Below are 21,129 nucleotides of genomic sequence, written 5' to 3' on the forward strand. Positions count from 1 at the left end.
GAGAAAGTCCTCTTTTTTAAGAAGTCGGTTAAAAAACTCGGTACACACACCTCCAAGCCTACTCAACCTACAAACTCCTGGGACCTCCTCTGTCGCTGGTCACCGTTCTATTGGCGATGGTGAATGAGAACCAGAATAATCCAATCATTCTTTCATTCATTCTATTCTGCCTTGATTGCTTGTCACCGCGTGTTTCACAGTCACCGGTCGGAAAACTTTAATATTTATCTCCACACCTGGTAAGTTTTCTCTTTACCTGTCTTAAATTTAAGGATTCCAACATATTTCCCTCGCACCTGTGCAAATTTTCCTCAACATACCAACGTGTTAATTAGCTGCATTGACCTTGTAGTTTCGAGTCACTACGATTGATTTTTTGTTACGTGTATTAGTCAGTTTTAAGCATTTTATTGCGTTGTTTGTTCGTTTCCCGTGTGAAAAAAGTTATCAAAGTTTCCGGATACGCCTGTATCTCGTTAACAATCGCTCAAACTTAAGTTTTGACGTGAGTGGAGCACCTACCCAGCGAAGTAGGTATGTATGTAGGTACTTACAAGGATTGTTAAGATTCTAATAAGCTTTATTTTACGCTTGGTATCGTCTAATGTCCACAGTTAAACTAGCTCAAGCACGTACTCACTGATAGTGTCATTTTAATTGAAACTGGTACTTTTGAGTGAATTTTAATTTTGAGTTTGAAAATGGGGGCAAGACTTAATGAACTTAGCTATAGTATGTAATTACAGTCAACAGAGAGGGAATCGGGTCATGAAATCATGGCATTTAAACGTGTTTTATTATCTGTGAATGAAATTCTTAGGTTCTAATCAGTGTAAGGTAGATGATGACATACTTTTTTAGGTCAATGGCACACAAAGCCCTATTAACACTAAGAATGTGTTAAAGCTTATATTATGCATTTTGATGATTTATAAGTCTTATAATTGCTCTAACTAACAAATTATAAAAAATATGAACCTGTTCTTAGGTTTTTTGTTAAAAATGTAGGTACAAACTTACACAGGTACTACTATTAGGAACTAAATAAAAAGACCTTGAAAGTAATAACTTCATTACCAATCCACTTAACCGTGAATAGTGAAGTCTACATTTGTGACAGTCTTGTCAAATTTCAGCCTTAATTTTGCTCTTTCCTTGCTAGAACACTTAAAAACTGGCTAATCGTGAGAATATTTGTTTTTGTTGAAAATTTCTACACACAATTCCTTTGCTACACTCTGACCAACTGAAACATAGGAAAAGGCTAGTTAATTAGTCAATTTTACGTTATGTAATTGGCTGTTAAAGCCATGTAAGTTGAATAAAAAAAAAATACTTATCTAAGATCTGTCTCATTCCAATCATATAGCAAAAAATAACTTGTACCATTAATATACTAACTCAATTAAATCTGTAATAATCAACATCTAATCAGATAACTTTATCAGTAGATTAATGATGTTTGAGATAGTTTATCAGGTATCGCACAATTGTTCTTGTAAATACCAATTTGATAAGATGTAAGTACATGTTGTGCAATTACATATACTTACTAGCAATTCCACTAGCTTCTCAAAAGACCTACTTCAACACCCAATAAAACAAATGTAGCCTATATCCTTTCTCAGGCACTAGACTGCATCCACCTTGTTATAAAACTTATAGCTTTAGTCCGCTGATTTTGTTCGGGACAGTAGTTAGTTTAAAAGTGGTACAAAAGCTGGTACTTTTTTAAAACCACATTTTATAATAGGGTGGTAAGAGTACAAAATTTCATTTAAGTCAGTTTTGGTGTGCCTGTGCAACAGTCAGAGATTCTTTAACATTTCGAATATTAGAAGGACAGCCTCGTTGGTTTCAAGCGCGGCTGCTTTGCACGAGGTCACGTTTTCGATTCCTGGGACAGGCTGAAATCGCTAATATGTCCTGCGCAGCTAACTGATCTCCTTATATTAGAACAGTCGCCGTGGCCGAAATCGGCCTTGGACACCATTATTAAGGATGACAATTAATTTGTAAATATACTAGGATTGCTTACAGACATGACATGGCATAATATGAAAATGTGTTACACCATATTTCTCATCTTTTGCTACTTATACTCAGCTCCACTTTTAGAAGATAAAATATTTTTATGGTTTTGAGATAAATTGCTAAAGGAAGATAAGATATCCGTGATTCTGCTGTTATTTTAATATCTTTGACAGATTAATTATTTCATTGTTACAATTCATGATTAAAATTAGATATATTCCGCTATATTTTATAAGTCCTTGACGGTAAGCTGTTGTCATGAGTAGAATTTTTCTAGACAAAAATTACCTAACTGCTGATCGAATAATGTGCTAATTATGGTATTTGGTCACCTTTTCCTAGTATACATATGAAGAAGATGTTAGCCGGAAAAGCTGAGTAACAACATAAGTACTTTTAATCAGTTCAATTATTTCCTCATACAAGCATTTTATTGCAATTTGCACCCTAAGCTGTTGCAACAGAGTTAATAATTCAATGTGGGATACATATAACTCATTTATACATATGCAGACAACTTCAAGTAAATGTATTCACATACATGTTGTAACAATGATTGATAATTTATTCTTGTGTAAAAAAGTACAGTATTGTATGAAGAGTTTATAATGTTTTATATTTTGTATTGAGTAAGTTTAATTGGAGACAACACCGATAAGTACCCTTTCAAATGAGAATTGTTCCAACCGGTTGTTGAATAATGGAGATATGCGCGAACAAACATACAAAAAAACAGAACAAAAGAATACAAATACTCCATTTGAGAACCTTCTCCTTTTAGGAAATCGGTCAAGTAATTTTGATTTATTTTTAAACATTATGCAATTTTGTTTTTATCGATAAACCGTGGCGTGTGAATGGTCACACCAGACTTCAGAATATAAATGACTTTCCCTATAAAGTACATACATACTTTTGCTTTGACCTTCATCTCTAAAAGTAACCTTTTAAAATGCTGCCATCTTTACACGGTGTTCGCGACAAGTCTTTAAAATATGACATTCAATCAGTATTACGGTTTATATTTACGGGATACAGTTAATTTATTTAACAACTATTAAAAGTTATTTAAAGGCACATATAGCGAGTGTTAACGACAGTTACAGACGTGCACAATATTCAAAACAAAGTAGAAGGAAAATACAGTATTCACGTTACAATATAAATTAAGAAAAAAATATAAAGACAAACAACCACAACTACAATTTACATAACATGTAGGACACTTAATTTCCTTAATTTTATTATACACTCTTTTGCAAAAAAAGCTGTGTCTTTTGCAAAAAAGTTGTGATCGGCACTGCTAACTTTCAATTGGTTTTGTCGCAGCCCAAAGTACTCAGACTCCTCTAAATTGTATTTATTTATGAGAAAGGGATATTTTAAACCGTGTGAGGACAATATCTAAACAATAGAACGCTTTACACAAAAATACCGAAACTCTCAACATTGCCATCAATCATCACTATAGATCATTTAGAGCAGGTGAAAATTTTATCAAAAACGCATAGTTCTTAAAAAATGTTTTGAAGTAAAAGAAAGGTCCATTAATCGTTAATTAAAACTGCGTTATCAGTTTTCTGAAAATCACGTCAAAAACTTTTCAAAACGCCGACGAACTTTCTACCAGGAACTAGTCCAAAGCAAGGTTTAACCAGTTTCTTAACATTTCTCCAAAATTCAAATTTAGAGTACACCATGCTTGTCTAACCCTTTTAATGCTAGTAACATCCTAGAGTTATTAAAACCCTTTGAAATGCACGTAAAGTCCTTAAAACCAAGATTTCGCATAGGTGGCCGCTTTTTTTGCAAGAGTTTATGTAGGTATTAAACTATAGTGACCTACACATTGACCTCTATAGTCGTGTGAAAAAGTCGTGGTGGCCTAGTGGGTAAAGGACCAACCTCAAGTATGAGGGCGCGGGTTCGATCCCAGGTCAGGCAAGTACCGATGCAACTTTTCTAAGTTTGTATGTACTTTCTAAGTATTTCTTAGACACCAATGACTGTGTTTCGGATGGCACGTTAAACTGTAGGTAACGGCTGTTATTGAATTTCCTTGGCAGTCGTTACGGGTAGTCAGAAGCCAGTAAGTCTGACACCAGTCTAACCAAGGGGTATCGGGTTGCCTGGGTAACTGGGTTGAGGAGGTCAGATAAGCAGTCGCTTCTTGTAAAGCACTGGTACTCAGCTGAATCCGGTTAGACTGGAAGCCGACCCCAACATGATTGGAAAAAAAGGCTCGGAGGATGACATTGACCTCTATCTATAGCTTGCACTGCTTGACTTACGTTTTTCCTTCGTTTATGATCTTAGATCTAAAACGTGAAGGATACTCGCAGGTACTCGCAGTATTTACGTTCAGTCATATAAACAGACTCCTATATAACGTCATAGATCGGCTACGTTCTAGTTTTCCGTAAAAAAAAACAATGACAATCACAAAATATTGTCATGTCACACCCGTAAACAATAGCCACAAGAGAAAATAAAATAGTGACATGAGTTATAACTATAGTTCGGCCATTCAGAGAATGCGTTCCTGACACGTCGCGATTGAACTGACGACGTAACTTTGCAATGGCGTTGCAGTTACGATAAAAATATTTTTGCTGGTTGTTTACCGTTTTAACAATTGAGGAGCATTAAAACAACATTATTATATCAATAATCAATGAATGTTATAATTTTGTGCCAAACTGAGTGTCAAATAACTTGGTAAACAATATTTTTCTAAATCTATACTGCGCTATTACAAGGTTATGTCAGCGGTTTATATTTTGTAGTGCTGTGCTAAAAATAACAGGCAAGTATCGTAATCTGTTCTTATACAGTTATAATATAAAATAATACGTTTTGATTTTCTTTTTAAGAATTGGAAAATAATGGACTATAAGACTTAATTATAACGTTTATGAAATATAAAAATAAAACTATGACCAAACCGCATTTTTATACTTAGATTAAAAATGGTAACCCCAAATGGCGTTATGGGCCGCCATTTTGTGACGCTAAAACAGTCGTCCGTTGTCGTTTCGTGCGCATAGACCACGTTTTTCAAGTGTTTTCGATCTGTTTTTATTTGATTACCCGGCTTTTGTTAGACCGAGATATCAGGATTGATTCTGTTATTGATAATAATATAATTATACATGTAGGCGAAGATGATGATGAAGACACCACCTCCTCAAGCAAATCGGAGTCTGATTAATATTCTGTTCGCACATTCAATTCAATGTACTTGTAACAAAGAATAAATAAAACAATTTTATTATATGAATATTACCTTTTTTTGGTTTCCACTTAAATAACTAAAATATAAAACAAATGATTCCGCCAATTTAAAACGAAAATAATCTTAAAATAATGCGGCGGTTCATTTTGAAGGAACGGTAACGAACTCAGTGTTATGTTGTGCCCATCACTAGTCGTGACTAACTGATAGGTGTCAGGAACGCATTCTCTGAACGGCCGAAGTATAAAATTTGAAGAACTTTGTTGGCAAATCTTCGAAAATAACGAAGTAGACAAATAAAAATAAGAAGTCCCGTTTCATAGTCGTAATTGTAACTAGACAAGAGACATCTACCAAGGGATTATAAACTTGTGATAGGCATTTGCAATTCAAATTCAATTTACACCCAAAAACCTTTAACCTTATGCGTTTATAGCTGTTTTACCTGATTTGAAAAAAAAAAATTGTTGCCATGCAGACTGTAATTATTTACACACCTTCAACACTCTAAATTTTTAAATCGGCCAATATAGGTCCTTTTCAGACTAGAAACTTAAACATAGTTGACAAAACCTAAAAATTAGTCTCTACCCGACCTTAAAAAAGTTGTTGCCATGCAAAATATAATTATTGACATACCTCCAACACTCCAGGTTTTTGAATCAGCCAAAATAGGTTCCCGATAGACTAAAAACTCAACATAGTTTGCCAAACAGCCAGTCTGCCACGTTATTCCGCAGATCAATAACTAGTGTGTCTGGGTTTGCAATGGCGCTGCCGCCGTGATGATGTCATGTCTTCGATTCCCCAAGTCCTGAATGACCCCTCAGAATGTATGAATATATCAACCGGTACAAGGTCACTTCGGGGATTTCCAGTTTTTTTAAATTGGGTCCTGTTTGTGTTTTGGACATCCTTAATAAAAGCGCTGAAGTTTTAAATGTATCTCGTCTATGAGGCACTAAAATGTTATTCCATTTCAAATATCTAACTACTTTTTAAGGTTATCCGTCCGTGCCTATAGGGTTCATTTTTTGTACGATTATAGCTATAAAGCTGGAACTTTCACGAATGATGAATTTGTACCGCTTTAACAACAAATACTAAAAACCATGTATTTTTTTCTCCTTTATACATAGATAATGGTATGGTACCCTTCGTGGTGAGTGCGACTCGCACTTAGCCAGTTTTTATCTTTGCAAAACATTGAGTTTTGTTTGTTTTTGTGCATCGAAAGATAAATTTGAAACTCGACATCATTTGAGATGTCGTTCAGCTTTTTTGCAGCCTTTAACGGGAAACGTTTTGCATAATATTTGTGACCTTTATCAATAACAAGCTGTTTTCCTGCGGTTTCGCCCGCATCCCGTGGGAACTACCGTACCGGGATAAAATATACCCCATGTTACTCGGGAAGAGTGTAGCTTTTCAACAGTGAAAGAATTTTTCTTATCGGTTCAATAGTTTCGGAGCCTTTTGGGTACAAAAAACAAACAAAAAATGTTTCCTTTTCATTAGCATAGTGACTGTGACCTTTATCGAAAACATGTGACTAAATATAAAAGTGTAGGTGACCACAACTTCATCTGTTTACATAGGTCGCGGAGTACGGTTCTCGTTTAGGGCTGCCAACCCTACTAAATTAAGGGATCAAATATTATAAATGGCGAAACTACTATACAAGGTGTTGATTTGCATTTGCGCCATACTTCAGGAGGAGGACATAAAATACGTAAATAATCGATTGGAATTACAGTAGACGGGAAATAGCTAATATGCACTGCTTTTTTTTGTCATTTAAATGTCATAGTATTTCAGAAGTAACCCAATTTTATGAATGATCGTTGCGTATGCTTTGTGTTTGCGTTTGTTCGAGGGCGCAGCACGGTTTTAAGGCCAGTAAGTAACACACGCGCCAAGTTTAAAATACGGCTAGATGACATTGAAGGAATTTCGAAAAAAAAAAAAATACGTACCAATTTTTTTGTTGATTTGGGTCGAGAATCAGTAGCATAATTACGTCCTTGAATATGGCACGCATGCAAATCAACAGCTTGTATTTTGTGTAAAGCGGAACGCAACCTTTCGCACGAAAGTAAAAGTAACAAATACACAAAAAAGGACATACCGTCGAATTGAGGACCTGCTCTTTTTTTGAAGTCGGTTAAAAATAAAGTACATATTTTAATCATATATTTTTTTAATCTACTATATTTTTTAAGGTTAAGAACTTCAAGAAGACTACATTGATAGAAAAAAATGGAGAACCCTATTCACTGTGCGTCATTGTGTGTATGCAACTCGCGCGCGTGATTAATCTTACAATGACCGTTCATGTTTTTGAAACCGATACTTTCAAACCTGTTAGGTTATAAAAAGATTATTATCATCAGCCTGTTGTCATTCTGCGGTTTGCAGGTTTTTCATAATATAGAGGAAAACATTTCTTTTTTGTTTGTATTGTAAGGCTCCGAAATTTGAAAAATTCTTTTACTATTGGAACATGTGTGTATTTTATCCCGGTAGAGAATTGTACTCAAAGATCCTCGGTTAGTGGTCGTTTAAAACAGCCAAGTTGTCATGTTTGTTACTGAGCTCGAATGTCGATGAAGGTCAATCAAAACTGTCCTTAAAAGATATGAAAACTTTTTGGAATCTTCATTGTGGCTTATTTGAGTGTCATTTGTATATCTTTGACACCGGTTGCAAGTAGTGAAAAGCTAGAACGTCAGACCAGGCTATTCAAGGGATTACCCGGACAATTGGGTTGTAGAGGTCAGATAGGCAGTAGCTCCATGTAAAACTGGAAGCTTGGAACATAGTTGGGAATGACTAGGTGATGAATGATGACAAACTGATAAATCAAGCAATGAAATAACCGTTTACTTTTTTATAACGCTTATTTATTTGGAAATCAATCTTTTTATGGGCAATTTTTGCATACCATTAGAAATGATACCAATTAAACTTTGCTAGTTATTTGCAAAAGGAAAAAGGCGTGCTTTTCGTTTAAGAGTTTTTCGCTAATTTTCCTCATACATTGAATATTGTGTCATCTTTAATTTCGAACTATTTTCTGATCATTTCTTCATATAAACTAGTATAGAACAATGTCATTAGATTGCCAGTGATTGAATGTTTTTCAATTTTTTTCTTTATTAGGTATATGTATTAAAGATTTATTGTTAAAACATGACGACAGGTAGGTATCTATATGTATCATTAATATTAGCTAAGAACGGAAAAAAAATATGGATGAGAATAAGTTCAGAATTTTCGTCCCTAACACGCTGACACAATGTCCCATTTGGACATCAATTTCGAAAAGATTAAGAGAAAAAAACCGGCCAAGTGCGAGTCGGACTCGTGCACGAAGGGTTCCGTAAATTACAGTTAAATCAACCTATCTCAAAAACTATAAGAGATACTTTGATCAAACCAAAAATCGTTGAAAGAGTTAATTAGCATGCATCACCTCTATTTTTTTTAGAATTTTATACCCCGTAGTTATAAAAATAGAGGGGGGGGGACATACTTTTTACGACTTTGAGAGCTGATATCTCAAAAACCTTTTATCAGAAAAATGTTTTTTAGAAAACTTTATATTATTTTAAAAGACCTTTCCATTGATACCCCACACGGGTATGTACATCGAAAAAAAAAATTTCATCCCTCAGTTACATGTATGGGGGGCCCCACCCCCAATTCTTTTTTTTACTATTTAGTGTCATATTTTTGTAGCGGTTCATACAACACATATTCCCATCAAATTTCATCACTGTAGTACTTATAGTTTCCGAGTAAATCGGCTGTGACAGACGGACAGACGGACATGACGAAACTATAAGGGTTCCGTTTTTGCCATTTTGGCTACGGAACCCTAAAAAAAGTCGGCCTAATATGCTTACGTCTGATATACCTATGATGTCCATGTAGGTGTGTATGGTTTGTACATAGGTAAGTAGGGTTTTTTTTTATTTCTGCTCACCACAAACAAATGATAACGTCCACGATAATTAAAAGGTTTGATACCAGTTGACCTACTCACTTGTTTACATATTTTGTTTGAATTCCATAGATATTGAGTAGGTACCTATTCCCTATTCGTCTTTCCAAACTCATTTGACGGTTCCGTACCCAAAGGGTGAAACGGGACCTTATTTGCCATTGCTCTCATTATCACCAGTCCATCATCTCCCGAGCCTTTTCCCAACTATGTTGAGGTCGGCTTCCAGTCTAACCGGATGCAACTGAGTACCAGTGTACAACACATACAAGGGGCGACTGCTTATTTGACCTCCGCAACTCAGTTACCGGGGTAACCCAATACCACTTGGTTAGACTGGTGTCAGACTTACTGGATTCTGACTATGACTGCCAAGGATGTTTTATGACAGCCGTAACCTTCAGTTTAACGTGCATCCGAAACTCTGTCATTGGTGTCCAAGACATACTTAGAAAGTACATACAAACTTAGAAAAGTTGCATTGGTACTTGCCTGACCTGGAATCGAACCCACGCACTCATACTTGAGTGGTTGGTTCTTTACCCGCTAGCCCATCACGACCTCTAGTACATCACGTCATTATCACCTGTACCTATTGTTAAGAAAACACGGGTATCCGTACTATCTACTGCATTGCAAATTTTATCTAAATCGAAATAAACACTAGTCATGCACTCTACTTATAATTAATCATAATAACATTGAAAACAGACATGATGAAATATCCTACCACCATAATATTTTCGCGAAGCGATGACACTAAACCCACGCTAACTGGCAGGCTGGTTATGACTCAACGCGCTTAATGACGTCAGAAGACACTGTCGAGTACAAACCCAGATAAAAAAGGCACGCGCCTTTACGATGTTATGTTATGTACTACTATCCTTGTCACAGAATCAGAATTCGTCCACGCGAAAAAGAAACAGCAACTAGCTTTGGTGCAGCTTTGGTAACACACTAAATACTATATTAACCTATCAGACGTTGCCGCTTAAACTCAGTGTTCTGTAGAACGACAACAAGTGCGGACGTGAGTGAATACAAAAGACGACAACTTAGTGCTTAGGCCGTGTGGTCAGATTAAATCTGTGATACTATTTTGTAAGAAGTAAACGGTGAGTCAAGTGGGACATCTTCGTCAATATTTTTCAACATTTTTGAAATTTTAATACAATGATGTGATTCATATGTCGTGTCTACAAGTTTTCCACACTTAGGTAGTGTAGTATATAAGTATCATAAAGCCAGTGTTTGTAATTAAAACACGCTATTTGTCCGTGTAGGCAATACAATGTGATTCTAGTCGTGTCGCGTTATAAAATATCTATGTATTTTAAAAACCCACTCCAGATTTTTCTTTAAAACACGAAACAGTTACTTAAAAACTTAGATTCGTGAGACGAGTTCATAGTTTCATAAATGATTTTCAAACCTTTTTGCTGAGGCATTACGAACGTTTGTCTTTGCCGAATTAAGCGGAGATTTAAAAAAGTTGACGACAGTTGTGTTCCCGCCAATATTGTCATTTATTTTATTTGCAATTTTATTACTTTTAGATTTTATTAATGTTTTCGTTATTTCATGCATACTTCATTAATTTTAATATATTGTTTTTTGTGGGAGGTTCAGTGTTTCATCAATGATTTTCAAAACTTTTTACTGCGTTAGGCATTATGAATTTTTGTGGTTTCCGAATGAATTGGTGATTAAAAAAAAAGTTGACAACAGTTATTTTCCCGCCAGTACCATACCTATTTGCCATTATTTTGTGAATTTTATTTTCGATTTCATTTCTTTTAGTTGTTATTAATGATTTCGTCATGTCATGCATACGTTCTTTAATTTCAAAAGATTGTTTTTTGCGTTATGTTACTATACTGTTACTCATACAAATTCAAGTGAATGCTGGTATGTGACTAATGTTTAGTTTAATTAGAATAGAGTTAGCATTACTTCGCGACAACGTTTTAAAATGAGGGAACACTTATTAATGATCGGTTCAGTGTTTGTAATTATTTAGTTTGAAACTATTTGGACAAGAAAGTCATAAATACATTAAGGAATAGGTTATGAGTAATTTGTTTGTATCTACGTTCTTGTCCTTTTATCTCAATTACATTTTAGGAACATTGCTTACTCAGATCGGAGTTGGAAGTAGCCAAACTGACGGGAGTTGGAACTTGACAGAATGCGAAACTTTTATGTCGTGTTCCAAAAAAATTACCATATTTTAATTGTTTTTAATAAACTAAGTCTGCTAAATTGCTCTGAGTGAGCAACATAACCATCTAAAAGCTTTATTGTATTACAACAATGATTATGCACATGCTTGATGTTAAAATTTCCTTGTTCCAGCTAAAATGTCGATCCACATCAAGGACTCCGATGACCTCAAGAACAGGCTGGTGGAAGCCGGTGACAAGTTGGTAGTCATCGACTTCATGGCCACTTGGTGCGGACCCTGCAAGATGATTGGGCCTAAACTAGACGAGATGGCCAATGAGATGGCTGACTCCATCGTTGTTCTTAAGGTAAGGAAATAAACTGTAGAAAATTCCAAAAGTTTACTTGAGTAACCCTGAGAATAAGCTGAAAATCAGCACTTTTTGTAAGTAAAAAAATACGCAAGATACCTCATCCAACGCCATACGCCTTACACCAACTTTTATGGGTTTGATTTACTGAAAATCCGAAAAAAGTAAAAACATACATTAGAGTGGTCGCAAAATCAGCAAGATTTATTTAATATTTTCTTTTCAAACGAATAGATACTGGTACAGTCAGAAATTCTGACGACCAGTCTTACCAAGGGCCAAGGGGTATCGGGTTGCCCGGGTAACTGAGTTGAAGAGGTCAGATAGGCAGTCGCTCCATGTGGCACACTGGTACTCAGCTGCACCAATTAGACTGGAAGTTGACTCCAACGTAGTTGGGAAAAGGCTAGGCAGATAATGTTATATTAAAACGAATAGGTTTCATAAACTTCAGTTCCTATGAATACCATTCATAAATTCTACAAACAAGGTTATCGTTTCCTTCCTTCTGAGGTTAAATAATTTTCCATTAGGTAAATGAATTTAGTAGGAAAACATTAGATAGGTACAATACATACAATGTGACAGAAGTTCATAAATAATAGTGTTAGTCATGTGTAAAATAATATCATCAACATAGTACATTAATTTTAATTTTCCAATCTTCTTGATCAGTCTTGTAATAGGTACATATTTTGTTAATAATTTAAAGGGAACTTAGTAATATTAAATGTTCATATTTGTTCCTCAATCATGAGTGAACTGAAACTTGATGCACTTTGAATCCTTTTATCCAGATGCGAGAAGTGATTCTCTAAGAAGTGTTCCAAAAACTAGAGAAATAATTCTTCTATACTTCACGAACAATCTGCGATAACTTGAAAGTATTTTTTTAAGCAATTAATTCTAAAACAATAATAATATTATGGAAACGACTACCATTCATACATTAGGTACCTTTATAAAAATACCATAACTTTATGTAGCGACCAATAGTCACATAATCTACTTCAAGAAAGAAAAATCCATCAACACAGTTCCTTCACACTGCAAACTTTTAGTCGGCCGATAGTTTGTTTGAGCTCATAAATCAGTATGAAGATGAATGGTAGTACGCACATTACAAAGATCAGGTATTTAGCTGGTATCAGACCGACCCGTTGTGAAATTTCCAATCAAAGTTTCGTGAATTCAGTCAAAGTTTTTAGTAGGTCTGATACTGGTCAAATACCTGATCGTTGTTACGTGTGTACTTCCATTCATCATCATACTGATTTATGAGCCCAAATAACTATCGGCCGACTAAAAGTTTGTAGTTTGCGTGTCTTAACTGTACGTGTTTCTTAGTTACGGTAGAACGCAAACAAAGATATAAATACCGCTCAATATTGCGGTATTATGTTTCTACCGCATTGACCATGCATCTATACATTCAAGGTTTTTATGCGGTATGTTATAATTTATATTTTATAGCATACTTTGAACAAGATTTATTTAGTTTAGATTATCTATTGCCGGCAGCTTCGTTGATGGCTATATTAAATTGACAAGCCTGTAATTAACATTTATTTATCACTGTAGTTAGTAATAATCATAGAAGTGCCTGCCTACACAGAAAGTAAGATTCCAAAGAAATTTGATAATCTAGGCAGATGACAGTTTTATTTAACCGACTCCAAAAAAGGAGGTTCATAGTTTGAATTGTTTTTATGTATGTTTATGCTCGATTATATCTAGTTTGGCTGAACCGATTTTGACACGGTTTTCAGCATAAATAATATTTTAAATAAGTAGTAAATTCTTCCTACCATTTTCAAGTCTTAAAACTAACTTTCTATGTACAAGTAAGTTGTAAACTAAATAGAATTAGTTTAATCGACGCCTTATCTTTCTATCAGATAGGAATGTTTATATACGCCTATAAAAATATAGAAATACTGATAAGACCAACCTGTAGTTTAATCGATGGAACGAGCAAATTGCTAGAAAATAGGTTTTATTGTTAGTGTGGGCATTTAAACGGCTGTTCCACGAATATGCCAAGAAAACTGCGCAGTTAGGTAAAAAGCCAGCAATTAAAGCCTATTACTATTAAAACAACCCTCCTTGAGGTTTCTATCCCAAAAAATTATAGTTTTTAAAGTAACCTGTAGCTACTTACCTACTAGATTTTTTGTCCTGTACCTAGGGCTGCCATCTCGAATTTCACCAAACCCGGACAAACATTAAAAAAACCCGGACATTTGGCGTAAATCGCATTTTTACGATTTAGAGTACGATTTTTTTAAACAAAATAATACCTAATTTGTAATCCATTTACTATTAACACATACCTACTTAAATCCAATGAGGTGCTTCCTTACATGAAAAGTGTCCGGGTTTTCCCCGGACACTTCTTGAAACCCCGCCCGGACGGCCCCCGGACGGCCTCCAAACGAGGACAAATCCGGGGAAACCCGGACGGATGGCAGCCCTACCTGTACCGTAAAGGTCGAAGTAAATAGTGAGTAATTTGTAGTGCAGCGAAAAGCTTGGAAATCGGTATGTGTTTCGATCCCGGAACAAAAAGTATGTATTCTAAACCAGAAAATATGTGAAACTAGGTATATAAAATAAAATAGAAGTGCAGTGACACGACCAAAACCTGCAAAGTTATTATTAAAACTAGCTTTCGCCCGCGTAGAGTTCGGTTATATCGCATTTCCAAGAGAATTCTTCAAAAGTTCGGGATAAAAACTATCCTATGTTCTTTGTCAAGGTCAACTCTATCTCTGTACCAAATTTAAAAAAAAAAATCAGTTCAGTGGTTTAGACATGAAAGCGAGACAGACGGACAGAGTTACTTTCGCATTTATCTAGACACACGGCAGTGTGTCCGCCAAGTTCGAGCAAAAAAGCGACACACCGGCCGTGGGTTATATTACACGAACCATTTCGGGCCAAATTCGACCCCCCTGTAACTCAAAATCTATTTTATTTACGCATATCAAATTTCTAGTATCTGTTGAGACCCCCTCACTTATCTAAAATACAAAATTTCATTAATATACCTATTGTAGGTCTTGAGATATTGACGTCAGAAAATCGCTATTTTTACTATACACTTATTCACTTATTCACTGACTCACTCATCAAAAACCTAGACCACTTCCAATGGTCGTATTGACTTGAAATTTGGCATGGAGGTAGGTCTTTATGTCAAGTTAAAGGGAAAAATCTGAAAATGGCCAAGTGTGAGTCGGTTTCAAAATAATGAAGGTGTTTTATACCCGGTGTAAATTTATTCCCCTAAGGAACTAAAACGAACTAAATTTATCTATATTTATATAATATATCTTCGAATGGTACAAAGGTTTGTATTTAGTCAAAGTAAAGTAAAAATCTGAAAACGGCCAAGTGTGAATTACTTTCGAAAATAACGAATGTGTAACTTTGATCCACGAACATAATATATGATAACATGTCATGTCAGTCAGTTGGTAAATCTAGTCCATTTAGTTAATCTAGTTCATTTCTTTGTAAGAAACATAGTGCATATTAAAAAATCTAAAAAATAGTATAAATGAGACATTTCTTTAACTAACTTCATCATAAGAAAAAAATAAAATAAACAACCTTACAAAAATAAATGAAATCCCACCCAAAACAAAAATGTGAAAGACTGCCAAGTTCGATAATATGGGAATGCTTCGCCTATAAAAGAAGTGAGATCTGAATAAGTACCAAGTTCCATACACATACCTCAGTTAAAAATAGTTACTTTTTAATGATGATTACTTGGCAAGTTTTAATAGAAAATTAAATACTTGATTCATTGCGTTTAGTAGGTTTATAACAAGGTGTATGAAAACTTGCCAAGTAACATCATTAAAAAAGTAACTATTTTTAACTGAGGTATGTGTATGGAACTTGGTACTTATTCAGATCTCACTTCTTTTATAGGCGAAGCATTCCCATATTATCGAACTTGGCAGTCTTTCACATTTTTGTTTTGGGTGGGATAATATTAGCAGGGATTCATGGTGCATTCTTCTAATCTTACTGTGTGGTCGTTCCCCCAATTTCAAGTTTAATACGGTCAACGTCAGATGTGAATTGGTTATTACGTAACCACTCGTGATCCGTTGTGAATGACTTCATATTATGAAAAAACCGCAATAACCGGTTTCTGTTTTATGTAAAAAATATGGATCGTTTGTCTGTAGGTTTTTCTTCTTGTTTTATTGATATGAATGTCTTGAAGGTCAAGTGTAAGTTCAAAGTTGTTTTTGTGTAGGCAGGGAAAAAATGTTTGGACATACGTTTTTATGTATTGTAATTGAAAGTTCTAGATTGTAATAAAAAAACTATTCCAAGTCTTCTTCAATCATCATCACAAATGATTTTAATTGAGGAAAACCCAGCAATTTTCTAGAACTCCGTAGAAGAAATATTCATACCAATACATTACCAAACTATCCCGATATGTGCTTATGAATAATTTATAGATGACGCATTCGCACACAGGGCTAGGCATAGACTGTACTCATAATTTTAAATAGGTACTGACTCAGTGATAAATTCAGGAAAATATCTAGTCAACGGGAAAGCCCAAATAAAAATTTCTTGGCACCAACTTTGAAAAATAACGGTGAAAAATATGTTTTTTTTGTAAATATTATTCTTCAATTGATAAAAAGAAATAGGTAGCCATTTTAAATTGCATACTTTAAGCTCCATAAAAATCGATATTTATTTTATTTTAGTAGTATTTTCCACATATACCTACTGTTTTCTAAGGTCCCGTTTTAAGGAGGCGTATTTTTTATTGCTACAAAAATTGCATTATTTTTGGTTATTTCTTATCGAGTGGTACCACCGGAAAAATAATTACATACTTGGCTAATTCTTATCGAGAGTACCACCGGAAAGATCTGATCTAAACAAAAGGAAGCTAAAATAAATGTTATATAAAAACATATTACTGTGTCAATACACATAATGATATGGTTCACTGCGGTCAATAATATACCTACAAATAAAGTTATACCTATAGCATACCTACCTAGTCACACATATTATGTTTTATCACTTCAGAACATGAAATGTTATACCAATGACTGTGCAGGTGTTAATTAAGTACGATTAGCACTCAGAGTACGCATTTAATACGTAAATGGATTGTCAGACTAGGAAGGGCGGTGTTAATAGCAGGCCTAACCCTTTTTGAGCACTGTAACTTAATGGCGATCCCAATAATCTATCCATGTGTTGTTTTGTTTACTTATAGATAGGAATTTGACATCAATTTTAGGGGGCTCATTTCAAAATTCTATCTAGTCAGAGATAGATAGACGGCCGTTAAAGGTGTCAAAATACGTTGATGCAAATATCAATGAAGGTCGTACCAAACAGATCTTTATGATAAAGTAACTGCTATTGTTTCGGTTAGTAGGAATACGTGTAACTGCATTGCTCGAGGCCACGCATTCGATTTTTGGTCAGGCCGTCACAGAGACTGACGAAAATAGGCCGATGATGTTGATAATAAAAATAATTTGGCTTTGTCATGCACTTATTTAATGAGTAGCGATTCTTACTTAAATTATTCTTAACGCTAAGTTGTTCATCTGATTATCTGCCTAGCCACTTCCCTGTTATGTCAAGGTTGCCTTTTATTTTAATCTATCTAGATACAAAAGAGTACCAGTGTTTTACACTGAGTAACAGCCTATCTGACTTCCGCATCACAGTTGTAGAAAGTAGACACGGATAGCAAATCATAGATATTTTTGAAATACTACCCACGGTCTTATTTTGCATTTTTATGCCCACACGTTTGCCAAAAGTAAGAATGACAGTCTGTTACAGTTTTGCCTGAATTAAAATCTGGTATTCTAAATCTAGTGTTCACGTTAGTGGAAAAAATATAAAACATATCGTTTGGTGCCAACATAAGTTTTTTATTTGAATGGATGAGTCAAAGAGATGAATGTCATTTGTCGATTATGAGATCACTATTCATTGTTGAATTAGACATCCCACACAGATGCATATTTTCTTTGGATATAGGAAATATTCTCAATATTTGTAAAATATGCTGATGTATGTGGTTGCACTACTTAATATAATTCATTAAATATTGGTAGACTAGCCTATATACCAGGTAAATAAAAATGTTTTAATTAGTGACATTTACCTAATTAGCTCATAGCGTTAGAATTTGCAATGAAACTGCAACAAAATGATCGCTTGGCGATACTTAATGATAAGACCTTATCAGTCTAATAAATGAAACAAGAGGCGTATTATTAGGAAACATACTAATGTGCTTTAGCTACAGTTAATTAGCCTGATTACATGACCGGCTTGTTCAGTGTTTTAGTAATAAAATACTTATTTCGAGGATAGAAAAGTCGTAAAAACTAGATTTTTTATTGGAACGTCTAGTCTAGCGACCTTGACCGTGTTACAAGCGTGACTTATCTCTCAATAAAATGCTTTTTACATAATTAATGTTCTGTTTTTGTTGTTTTCAGGTCGATGTTGACGAATGCGAGGACATCGCCACCGAGTACAACATCAACTCCATGCCTACCTTCGTGTTTGTCAAGAGCACGAAGAAGGTCGAAGAGTTCTCAGGTGCCAACGTCGACAAACTGAGGAACACTATCCTGAAACTTAAGTAGACCTGCAAGGAGCATTGTACGCTAGCCAACCTCCGCGGACAAACCTTGGCATTTTAACGCATTTTTTTCATAAAAAAATATATTTATCTACATTTATATCGGCATGTTTAGTTGCTGGTTGACTAATTAATACCTTTGTACGTAATAGTTTGATACAGAGCTTTAAGTGCCGCTGCCCCAATTTGAACATCTAAGACTGTTTTCGTCCGTTCTGTATGCAAACTTTTATAAAATGCCGGTTTTTTCAATGAATTATATAATATTTGCGAGGTTTACCGTCGGAGGTAATTGCAGTTGGAATAACAACTTTTGCACACGGCACTAATGCATAATAATGTTAATTTCTCAGCCATCGGAAGGATCACAATTTTTTGTTTTAAATAGTTTTGTTAAATGAAATGTAAGTAGATGTATTTTTGTAATGCGAGTGTCTTATTAGCACTGTGTGCTTAAAATTTAGCACGTTTTACGTCGGTTTAGCGTACAAACTCTATTTTCGTATTATTTGCCGTGTATTTTTCATTATATGTATGTTACAGAGTATTGTTACTTCAATAAAATATTGTGTAAAGTATAAATGCTGTTTTCCTTGTTTTACTAACTAACCTACAGAACTACTAAAATCCAAGTTTGTAATTTAGTATAATAGATGTACCCACCTTGGTAGTCAAGTGGGTCAAATAGGATTTTCGTGAAAAGTCCAAATTTCTCCCTTTCCAAAAATCTTAGTTTATGGACATCTGGCTAGGCGAGTCGCTTCTTATGAGGTATCGCACGACCCTCTAGTCGTGTGCGTTCGCGCAGCGGAATGTTGTTGAATTTAAAGATTTTAATTATGCAGATAATTAGTGTAAGACGTCCTATAATTGTGTATGGTAAATAAAAATTTGTGTATGCAGCCATTGTGGAGAAATTCACCAAAAACAGATTCCGCTGGGCGAACGTTGGCGAACGTTGTCCTGGCGGAACTTTTTTTAATCCATAGACTTTAGAAGAAAAGAGATGTGTCCAAAAATTAGTGTGTATTTGTGTATAATTATTTATGTATGAATGAAATCAGTGCATGCATAAACTTCGGAGAAATTCAAGTTTCCGCTACGCGAACGTTTGGTCATTAGCTAGTTTTCATATAAAGCGCTTACATAGAGAGCTGTAGATTTTTATATACGTTGTTTTGAATTTGTTTATATTTGTTTAAAAAACAGATTTAGAAAAAGTCGTAGGGTTTAAAAGATAAAAATATAAATGTAAAATACACTTATTAGGTCTTAGTTCTTAAAGTATGCAGTTTGGAGTCTAGATTTTCACGTTTACACAAACCTTGTAAGTGTCTGCAACATGTTGCCAAGTATCAATGATGTTCCGTTAGTAATTAAAAAGTTATAGAATAATTTACCATGAATAGATCACTGTTTACAAAGCAGTCGAATATCACGACGTTCTAAAGGAATTGCATCGTAAAATGTATGCCAATAATTAGTTTAATCATTCAACTATTCACTTGCAAAATTTCATGTCATTAAATTCAGTAATTAAAGAAAGACAATTATAATACTGATGAAGCATCGAAAACCTACATAATCCGACCAAGTTCGGATAGCTATAAAAAAGCGGCCGTGCCATTATCTTAGAAACGTTCTTAACTTGGAAGGTTAGTATTTATTATTATGGTACAGTCGCGTACACATTGTTTGATCCACTAAAGTTGCAAAGTGGAACGCTCGTGCATGCCTAGTCCATTGGTTAAATAGTCAAGCTACAATATGATAAATATTTACCTTAACAGTAAATAGTACCTACTTACATGTGGTAATTATTTCATTTCCCTAAGGGCTATAGTTAGAATCCTGATCCGTGAAATCTTCAATAGAAATTAGCCGTATGAATATTATTTGTCTTAAATTAATAATATATCTAGATTATATCTCAAGTCTCAAGCGCATACTTAAATAAAGTACCTACGTATTAGTACCTACTTTCTGTCATAGTCAAATACATTAAAAAAGTAGGTGTAGAAAACCTATAAATCATATCGAAACAACAATTGTGTTATCACCTGTACCAATTCAATACCGGTATTATAATGTAAATTTTGGGATGTTACCTAAATATAAAGCACGGCCGCTTTTTTATAGCTATCCGAACTTGGTCGGATTACGTAGGTTTTCGATGCTTCGTCAGTATTATAATTGTCATTCTTTAACTACTGAATTTAATGACATGAAATTTTGCAAGTGAATAGTTGAATGATTAAACTAATTATTGGCATACATTTTACCATGCAATTCCTTTAGAATTTCGTGATATTCGACTGCTTTGTAAACAGTGATCTATTCATGGTAAATTATCCTATAACTTTTTAATTACTAACGGAACATCATTGATACTTGGCAACAGGTTGCAGACACTTACAAGGTTTGTTTAAACGTGAAAATCTAGACTCCAAACTGCATACTTTAAGAACTAAGACCTAATAAGTGTATTTTACGTTTATATTTTTATCTTTTAAACCCTACGACTTTTTCTAAATCTGTTTTTTAAACAAATATAAACTAATTCAAAACAACGTATGTAAAAATCTACAGCTCTCTATGTAAGCGCTTTATATGAAAACTAGCTAATGACCAAACGTTCGCGTAGCGGAAACTT

At 34.6% G+C, this 21,129-nt stretch overlaps 2 protein-coding genes across 4 annotated transcripts in view; one reads left to right on the forward strand and one right to left on the reverse strand.

Annotated features, from left to right (window-relative positions):
• LOC124642916 (prostamide/prostaglandin F synthase-like) overlaps window positions 1-10,116 on the reverse strand; it is a 22,504-nt gene extending 12,388 nt beyond the window's left edge. The window contains exon 1 of the mRNA XM_047181672.1: window positions 10,006-10,116. Within this exon, the coding sequence (XP_047037628.1) occupies window positions 10,006-10,011 (6 nt within the window). The 5' untranslated portion in view covers window positions 10,012-10,116. The remainder of the gene's footprint in view (window positions 1-10,005) is intronic.
• On the forward strand, window positions 86-19,058 carry LOC124642918 (thioredoxin-2). Of its 3 annotated transcripts, none has more exons than XM_047181673.1 (3): window positions 86-239; window positions 11,634-11,809; window positions 18,331-19,058. In XM_047181673.1, exons 2-3 carry the CDS (start codon window positions 11,639-11,641, stop codon window positions 18,478-18,480), a joined length of 321 nt encoding a protein of 106 aa, XP_047037629.1. In that variant the 5' UTR covers window positions 86-239; window positions 11,634-11,638; the 3' UTR covers window positions 18,481-19,058. The 3 variants fall into 3 exon arrangements, with proteins under 3 accessions (XP_047037629.1, XP_047037632.1, XP_047037630.1); XM_047181676.1 differs by lacking the exon at window positions 86-239 and adding an exon at window positions 513-534; XM_047181674.1 differs by lacking the exon at window positions 86-239 and adding an exon at window positions 10,255-10,393.
• Window positions 19,059-21,129: the final 2,071 nt, after the last annotated feature.

This window comes from Helicoverpa zea, chromosome 26 (genome assembly GCF_022581195.2).
Source record: "Helicoverpa zea isolate HzStark_Cry1AcR chromosome 26, ilHelZeax1.1, whole genome shotgun sequence".
NCBI classification, from domain to species: domain Eukaryota; kingdom Metazoa; phylum Arthropoda; class Insecta; order Lepidoptera; family Noctuidae; genus Helicoverpa; species Helicoverpa zea.